General features: G+C 38.5%; 1 protein-coding gene across 1 annotated transcript in view; it reads left to right on the top strand.

Annotated features, from left to right (window-relative positions):
• Window positions 1–9,046, top strand: part of PRMT3 (protein arginine methyltransferase 3) — a 60,996-nt gene extending 51,950 nt beyond the window's left edge. Inside the window, exon 15 of the mRNA XM_051777282.1 lies at window positions 7,312–9,046. Coding sequence (XP_051633242.1) covers window positions 7,312–7,421 — 110 coding nt within the window. The 3' untranslated portion in view covers window positions 7,422–9,046. The remainder of the gene's footprint in view (window positions 1–7,311) is intronic.
• The last annotated feature ends 757 nt before the right edge of the window (window positions 9,047–9,803 follow it).

The following is a 9,803-nucleotide window of genomic DNA, read 5'->3' on the forward strand; positions in this document are numbered from 1 at the left end:
TTCAGATTCTCTTTCTAGACAAGGCTGACTGAGGTCTCCTTTGCTGCTGCTCATTAAATTTCAATGTCATAGAGTGCAAAGTGAATTTTTTTTAAGTGCAATGACATTTGTTAAAATATGCATATTACATAGATCCTTTGACATTTACCAAATGTGTGAAATTACTGGGAAGTGGTGCCTCAAACTCAGATCTCTAGTCTAGGTGCGGTGACTTTCTGAAGACAACTGCAGAAACAGTGTGCTTTGAAGCAGTGAACACGACCCAGCTGACCTTCAAAATCACTTGTGCTATAACTCTTTTCCTTTATTTTTATTAGTTCATATTTCTTGAAATTATTCCCATAACAAATCTTGTTACAGCTATGTTTCTCTTTCTTTCTACCTGTCCCCTTCTCTTTGTAATTGAGTTCCCCTTTCTCATCCTTTTACCCATTGTCTGGTTTTATATCTTATGTAAAGGATTTTCTACCTATTGCTTCTAGTGTTAGAGAACACTAGGCACTTCCTGATACAGGAACGTCTTAATTAAGGTGATTTTCTTGGAAAACCATTCCCTCTGACATTGATCCTTCTCCTTCTTGTTCCAAAAATCTCTTTCCCTTAAGACATATTTGAAGTGCAGATTTCCCTATTTTTCTTTTTTATCTTTTTTTCCTTGTCAGAATAGTGACTTGAATATTCATCTTGATAATTTGTGGTTGACCATATTTTTTGTTTCTTCAGTCTTTCCATTTTATCAGCTGAACAAACTGTTCAAACTTATTTTGCAGTATACTTAATTTATATTTATATTTGCACTTCCAGCTGTTTCTTATCTGCCACTTGTTAATGAACCAGCAATGCTTGTTACTATTTTTGCTGTACATTGCATCAGCCTCCACGTTGAACTGAGCTCCATTCCAGTTTTGGGGAAACTTTGTCTTCAAATGGACTTTTCTGAATGCAAGTTAATGGAAGACAGAAGTAACTGTATTAAATTAAAAACATTTGCATCATTTGAACGTTTCAGCTTTACATCCATCCCTCTGCTTACCCAGCTTTACATCCATCCCTCTGCTTACCAGTATTCATCAACCCTCCATATAAATTCTTATAATCAGAAAAATATGTATGGCAATGGGAGAAACAGCAAAGAAAATGCACTTGTGACTAAATGTGTTCATAGAATCATTTAGTTTGGAAAAAGTCCTTTAGGATTGAGTTCAGCCATTAACCCAGCACTTCCAGGACCACCACTGAACATATCATTATCTGCCACATGCGGGTGGCTTGTTCCAATGCCCTTTCCATGAAGGAATTATTCCTAATGTCCAATCTAAACCTCCCTTGGTACAACTTGAGGCTATTTCTTCTTGTCCTGTGGCTTGCTACCTCTGAGGAGGGACCAACTCCCACCTGGCTATAACCTCCTGTCAGGGAGTTGTAGAGAGTGAGAAGGTCCCCCCTGAGCCTCCTTTTCTCCAGGCTGAGCCCCCCCAGCTCCCTCAGCCACCCCTCATCACACTCGTGCTCCAGACCCTTCCCCAGCTCCATCCCCTTCTCTGGACACACTCCAACTCCTCAGTGTCTTTCCTGTACTGAGGGACCCAGAACTGAACACAGGATTTGTGGTGTGATTTCATCAGTGAACAAGGAGGTAGTCACTTCCCTAGTCCTCTGACCACACTTGCTAATCCAAACCAGAATGCCAAGCTCTTTTTTTTCAATAAATAAATAGAAATAATGTGATTTGAATCTTGCAATAATCTGACCAATGTAGCCATGGTGGCATTTGCTTTTAGCATTTTAATAGGTTGTGAAAGAGGAATTTGCTGATATAAAATGTATTTTAAATGTTTTCTTGTTTTGAAAGCATCTTTCAGACAGGGCAGTGGCTGTTTTTCCCCAGTAAAGAAAAATGGTTCCCTCAGATTTTTAATTCCGAGTAAAACAGTAAGGCTGACTAAAAGTCTCTATCAGATGCTTTATAGCTTTTGGGGCTATGCCTGGAGTGGTTATAAAGCCCTGATTGTATTTGGATTTGCTCTGTAAAAGAAGTCGAGCTTACAGATATCTGAACCTGTTGGGTATTTAACTGGAAAATGCTCCTTTATGCCCTGGCAAAATTGTTTTGTTCTGCAGTGTGAACCAGCTAATTTTCTCAGCTGTTTGAGGCCAGGTTATTTGTTGTAAAAATAGATCTATTTTCTCAGCCATAAAAAAGAGTGAATGTTTTGAGCCATTCTAATGATTAACAGAATCAAGCAACTGCAAGCCAAAGGATGGGTCTTGCAGCTTTGTGTGAGTGGGGGGTTTCCATGTTCTGGAAAGCTGGTTTTCCTCCTCATAGACTGTGATAAGAGACTTGAAACTGAGGTACAATCAAGTAGAACAAAATAGCATCAGCGTGTAGGGTATGTTTTAACTGCTTAGCAACCAGTAAAATTAAAGAAACTGGAGAAAGAAGCCATATATTTTATTGCCAGACAAACTGGGTTTTCTCAGACAAACAGTATTGTGTTGTAGATTCCATACAGACTACAAGGCTTCTCTTAGCAGCCATTTTAATAGCTTGAACTAAAGAATAGTCTTTATTTGGAAGATTTGAAATTGAGATGCCAAAGCAGTATCTTTTTCTTATTAATGGTCCAAAAATGGTCTTATTAATGGTCTCTTCCTTTTGTTGTTTCTTGAAATATTCCTGCTAAGTAAACAAAAAATTACGTCATTTACATTTGGTTGTCTCAAGAATTTACTAAATAAATAAAATGCTTACAAAAATTATTTTAGAGGGCCCACAGAATCTTTTAAGTGCATTAAGTTAAAACCCAGATCTGTATGCAAGCGAATTCTATTAGCAGTAAAACAGCATATTGTCGGCATTTCATGCTCTTGATATTGCCTTGCAGTGAAAATAAAACCTTGATTTGTTTTTCTGTGGTGCTAAGAGGGGCTAGCACAGCGAAGCTAAGCAGAACTCACATGACTAAGCCCCTCTAAAATCCTTGATTATCTTTAACTCCCCAGTCTCCATAATTGGAAAGCTGTTTGTAAATTTACAAACTCAAAGAATGTTTATTTGTCTACCTAGACAGGATTATTAAAAGTAGGAAAACAACGCTGGCACAATTAATCTGTCTGAATGTTTTGATCCTATACTGAAATACTTCAATATTGTGCATCCCAGTTGGATAATTTGGTTCCTAATTAAGATTTTAGTGTCTGGTTTGCATGTCTACAGCTGCAACATGATGTCTGTGGAATGCTGTCACTTGTTTATTTACAAGTGACACCTCCAAAAATGATGCTGGCTTTTAAAATCTAGTAATAGTTAAAACTTGAATTTTGAGGTCACACTAAATCTGGCATGTCATATGCTGTATTTTTTAAAATGATCCTACTGACTTTTCAAAAACATTTCTAAATGTGTGTTTCAGGCACTAAATTGAGAGAATCTCTTCCCATGACTGTTCTGTCTCACTGAAAGATAATAGAAATTCTGTATCTAGACAGGAAAACTTGGATAGACTTCTTGTGCCTCCCTTTACAAGGTCTGCAGCTGCAAGGGGATATGGCTCAAGCAGTGACAACAGTCTAGTTTTCTCTGATTTTGTCACTACTGATAAGAGAGAAAGCTTGCGATGAGGCTATACAGTTTAGGATCTCTACTACAAAAAGCAGTGAATTAAGACTAGTTCTAGGTGAGCGAGTTTGGCCACTGCAGCTGTACATTTTGGAGGACCTGGCCCTCATCTTTCCCTGTGGCAACTGTTTCTAGTACCTGAGCTATCTGGGAATCTCAGTCACAGTGCATACACATTATCCTAGGCAACCATATAAGCCTGTCTTGCCTTACTCAGGCAGTGCAGACTTCTTTGCAGCCTGGTTCAGAGTTTGTCTTGGGGAGTTGGAACATGACAATTTGTTACAAAAACTCTTCTGAGAATATACTCAAAGCATGAACTGAAAAAGCAAAACCTCAGCATAGTTTCAGAAGAGGGTGAACAGTGATATGGAACAGAAAGGAGATGGCAGACAGCTACCTATTTTATGAAAGTAGCCAGCCAGGAAGAAGGATATCACAGATCAGATGGGTAATACCAAAATACTGCTCAGAACAGAAAATGCTCATTGGATCACATTGGGCTGGGGGTTCAGAAGTGGCCAAATGGGAAGGTGACAGTCTGTGCACAGCTGAAGGTGCCTGCAGTTTAAGAAAGCAAATGGGGGGATTAAGGATAAGTTACTGAGTTTAAGAGAAGTGCTCTTGTTCCCCCCACAAACTATTTTAGTTGTTCTTTTTCATAAGATAGATGGGATATGGAAACCACTTTCTACCCATCTCTTTGAGAGCAATGCTTTTGAGACTTGCTGTTTTTTCTGTTGCCTGCTAGACCTCAGTGTTGCATTAGATAGTGGGTCCAGTTAATCTAAAGTGGAAAACTTGATCATGTTTAAATTGTCAGCCTCCAACAAGGACAACCTTATTGTGAAGAGTGGTGTCATATCTTACTGTTTGGTGACTGTGAAGGAATGTGTGACTACCACTAAATGGTTCTTTAAGGTGTAGGGGATTTGTAAAGATGCTTTTCACCAGCAGTTCAGTAGTTAAGGTGTTTTTAGCCCAGATCCACTGCACTTTTCTAGCAGCTCTCTTTGAAACAGTTCCAGTGAGCTCTTTCATAAGGTTCTTAAATATTAATGGGGTTCAGGATAAAGAATTATTTGAGAGCTGTGTTCCTACTTGTCCCTCTGTTGGCTTCATAAAGCTCTTCCCCAGGAAGAAAAGAAGGAAACCTGAAAGAACTTCATTGCTGGCTGCCTTTGGAAACTGTTTCAGTCCTTTCTGTGGTCAAAGAGGGAAGAGACACCAAGTTGTATTGAAAGGCAGAGCAGTTCTTCACATTACAAACTCATTGCCATGGGTCATTTCAAACTTTAAGTAGATGTGATGGATATTTATTCAGGGGAGACTGGGTAGAATCTTCGGGTTTGATCAAATCCTTTCTACACTGAAAAAACATGATTTGTTGGGCCTGAGCACTCTTAGTGATGGGGCTTTTGCACTAAGAAGTACCTTGGCTCACAGGCTGCAGGCCTGCCCTGTGTGTGATTGTATTGCACAAACAGAAGTGACAGATGCCATTGCTTACAGTTCTGCTGATGTTAATAAACTGATTTGAGTTTGAGCACATGGCCAGGGTGTTCTCTAGAGCCTGTAACCAAATGTGGGTTTTTTGATGGTGAGACAGTATGGACCCAGGGATGTGTTTTCTCCTGTAGTAGCAAGCTGATGCAGCATTTCTGCTGAATTCTTCGGCTTTTTCTATTTGGGGACAAATTTCAGGCCTCCCCGAGGGGTAATAAAAATGCAGGAGGAGGGTTATAATGGATTCAGTTTTGTCCTAATCAAACTGCAATGGCACTGTGTGGTTTACTTGCATTCAACTGAGCGTGATAAGAGCAAGGTGATGCAGCTGAGTCCCAGTCCCAGCTTCCTCCAGGCAGATCCTAGGACAGCAGAATGGGGGGAAAACATCCGTCATTTTCTATCTCATGACATTGATTAATTGGTCAGAACTGCCTCTCTGTTACTCGGTTGCACTGCTGTTGTTTGCTTCAGCCCTCGGAAAAGTCTTATTCAGAAAGGCAGATTTAGTGTGGTTACCACATAAGGAAAACGGAATAGAATGCTTTGTTTTATTAACTGCCTCTACAAACAGAATCTGGATGTTCTGTTCTATGAAGTCAGCTATAATTTATGGAATTATATTAAAATTTTTGCTTCATTTGTAGTGTTGTATTAATGTTTTAAATTGGAAGATTGAATTATGGATTAATTTAAATCATTGAATTTTGGTTCTCAGAGGCTCTTTAGTCTTACTGAATTGTTATCACAGGATATTAAAATAAATAAATCATCTCTATGTTCAAACTGGGTTAAAATTCCTACCTGAGATGAAGCTATAATGACTTTTTTTAAACCTTGTCCTTCTGTTTGTCAAATCTCTATTTAAATAATCTGTGAAACCATTTTCAAAATTCTTTGCAAATTGCATTGTGTTATGTCAGTAATTTGACTCCTAATAACAAAGCTGCACAGGAATTATAGTGGAATCTCCAACTAACTGTTAAATAATTAAAAAAAATTATCAAAGAATATGGTTTTTTTCTGATCCTTGGTACCACAGTCATTCTTGTTGATAAGCTTTCTTTGATATTTATGCTGCAGCCTTTGACAAAATATCCTGAACTTATAATGTGGACCGTCTGTCAGTTCACTGTTTGTGGATGTGACTGAGAATTGTGCCAAATGGAGAACTCTCAAATCCTTCCTACATTTGAAATCAGTTTAGTTATGAAATTGCTGTTTGTTTTCATTTTTGCAATAAGCTTTTTAGCAGAACATTAACATTGGCTTTTAAAATCACGGTGGGTAATGAACAGTGGGAAATACTTTGGATTGAGTGAGGTAGAAAAGTAGTAACAGTAGGTATGGCTGGTGTGAGGGATGAAAACGAATGGGGCAAAGGAAACCTGATGGAAGAATAACACAGAACTACTGCTGTAGGTTGGGATCATGCCCTCCTGTAATATGTTTGGTAGATTCATCTGTTTAGATGTAGTTCTTGTGGGTATAAAATGATCGTTTGAAGAAGCTCAGTAGGGGGCTTCCTAAATGTACAAATTTACATATTTGTGTATTTGTGTTTTGTTATATTGTATATTCCTAAATTTGCAAATATACCTTAAATTGAAGGTCTTAATAAGGACTGAAAATAAATTGAGATTATTTTCTTCCCCTTCTGTGTGAAAGCATTTGCTCTGGATGTAACTGAAGGACATACCTATCAGGTGTTATGGTCAAGAGAACCTGACACTTTGTAAAACAAAACTTGCAATTAATAATGTCTATACTTGAAATGCCATGAAGATTTCTCTTAATATTTTCTGCCAGATAAAAACATTATCCAATTAGAGCTTAAATGAAATGCAGCACAAATGCAAACCACAAGGCACATACAGCAGAAATAGGTTTTGTGGTTACGTGGTTTTCCTCCAAGGTGGGTGGTTAATATGGTTTTCCCCAGTCACAAGTGAAATATTTGGCATAGCAGCTCTTTGGGTGGGCCATCTGAGAAGTGAAGCATCCAACAGAACTCAGCACCTCACCAGGTTTAACTTGCTTAGGGCTTTGAAAACTTAAAGGAAACCTTTGCAGCCTTTTAATTCTGGTTAATTTGGAACAGCTTGTCATGCAACATGTGCGTCTTTGCTGTTACTGTGTGTGATTCAGTGCAGTAACCATAATAATTTCCTTTTAACTTGCAGGAGAGGCCCTGAGAGGGAAGATCGCAGTCCGCAAAAACAGAAAGGATCCACGGTCCCTCCTCATAACCCTGTCAGTGAAGGACGTGCAGCAGACCTACAGCCTCCAGTGAAAATCCTGGGCACATAACTTTGGGAGGTGTTAAAGTCAAAGAACTGTTTTTAAATATCCCAGAATGGCAAACTCTTGGATTTGTGTGCGTGTATGCACACACGGGAATATGGAAAATTTGCCTGGAATTGAGAGAGCACTGTTGGGATGCTTTTGCTCTGGGACATGGAGGCTGACAACAAAATTGGATTCTGCTGCTTCCCTTATGTGAGGAAGGCAAGAAAGATGGGTTTGGGTTACATGAGACTACTGGGTGAGAAAAATGAGTGTGAAGTCTTGCTGTGAGGAACAGTAAATATGATCTCTCAATATTGTTTTATTCTTCCACTGGCAAAATCCTTGCATAATATTTTTTTATGAAAGAAGAAGCTAAATCATGTGCCAGTGCACCTCAACAGTATCTGGAAAATCCTAATGGGACTAATTTTGGGATTCCAAAGACCATATTTTTAATACACTTCTGTAATTAAAAAGTTGTACACAGTTACATTTATCTAAATAAATGAACCCAGTATGATATAGAATGCAGTTGCCAGTTTTCTGTGTAATTGGAAATTCTCCTGTTTATCCAGTGACGGCTTATTTAGTTGTGCCTACAGTTTTTTCTGTACTAGCCTGTTGAGGCATAGGTGGATGAAAGTATGTATTTTAGCAGCTTTAGGAAAAATACTGCAAACAAAGAGCAAATGCTGAAAGGGTGGATTTGGTTTGGCTTCTTACAGAAACTCTAAACAGTCATGGGTTGACTGTTCAAGGGAGGAGGGGTTTCATGAAGATACTCGTTCCTGTGTGAAAACTGCTTTCATTTTGGGTGGTCTTGTTCAGGGCCCTTCAACTTGAATTTCTTTATACTTCTGCAAATTTTATATTTGTATAAATGTTGCCATAGTAGGCAAGAAAGGAAGAAAATGCAAAGGGAGAGTCATGCAAAGCCCTGTAGAGAGTTTGTGTGGCTCAGTAGCAGGGCTGAAAATGAAAAAAAGAAAGTTGAAAATATGTAAAAGAAAGAACTAAATGCTATTGTAAAATAAATAAATAAGAATTAAGCCCACAAACTGTGTAGAGAACAAAGGATTTGCTATCATTAACCAGAAGGAAAATGTCCTGAAAAGACTAATTAACGTAAAGCCTGAGGGAGGGTCATTTGATGAAGGGTTTGGAGTTTCAAAGAACTTTAAATACATGAGTGGACATTGATCTAAGACAGGGTCTCACAGCATCCTGGAAGTAACCCATCAATTTTAGGTGGCTTTTTTCAACCTAGCAGTTGAATAAAATGGGATTCATCTGACAGCACAATCAGTTATTTACATTTCCTAATTGTAACTCTAAGAATTAAGTGTTGTAGGAAATGTGATCAATAAATACTCCTTTAAAGGGATTTTAACAATTGAGGCAGAAAAGTGGAAAGTAATTACTTAAGAGTAGAAATGCCCTTGAATTTGTCCAGTGAGAGAGAGCAATACTTCATTCAAAATGTGATCCTTTATTCTAAGGCACATGGTCAATGTGACCAAAGATGCAAATGATCTGTAACTGAATTAAGAATAAATAAATGAACCACTGTGACAGTGGCTGGACGGATCAGTTCTGCATAGTTCATGGAAACATTTCTTCCTCCAGGTGATGGTAACAGCTTGTCTTCCAGCTGCCTCTGCTGCAGGCAGATTCCGGGTCATGGCATCAAGTACTTCTGCAGACCTGTTTAAGGCCTGTGCAGAACTGTTTAAGAAGTGGCTGCAACTCATTGCTGTGGAAAAGCAAACAGTATCATCCTTATCTTATGTGTTTTCTTTCTAGGGAGGGTGAAGACACTAATGCAGATTTACCCACGTTGGTTGTCTGTGGTCTCCGTGTGTCAGTTCTGGTTATGTTGAGATGCACGGGCAGAGTTGTGCTTCAGCACGCACATTTCCAGCTCTTCTGCTCATCTTTGCAACTTCTGTTTTTCTCTGTCCTGGAGTTACAAACCCCTAACCCATCTGCCAAAGAGGAGGTGCACACCCTCTTTAAATTCCCTTTGTGATATGATGATAAAGTCCATTCTAGTTGTAGAAAATCTGTTTGCCAGTCATTGGTGTATAGATTTTTTTAAAATACTTTTTAACAACTGGGATAGTTGCAATTTCAGACCTGAATTTATTACTTCAGTGTGTGCTCCTGTATTCAAAAAAGAAAGAAAAAAGTAAATTGTAGAGAGACTGAATTTCACTTATCATCTGACAGCATTTGTCTGTTAGACCAGCTCATATAAATTGAGCTGCTCATCTCACAGTATTTATTTTTTAGCAGCAACATCTTATGTGACAAAGTCTTCATTTTTCCTTTTTCCTGACTAAGAAATATCAAAATGATATATTCTGTGGGAAAGTGTCTTCATTTG

This window comes from Manacus candei, unplaced genomic scaffold (assembly GCF_025592945.1).
Source record: "Manacus candei isolate 608988 ecotype Guabito, Panama unplaced genomic scaffold, ASM2559294v1 h1tg000009l, whole genome shotgun sequence".
In the NCBI taxonomy this organism is placed as follows: Eukaryota; Metazoa; Chordata; class Aves; order Passeriformes; family Pipridae; genus Manacus; species Manacus candei.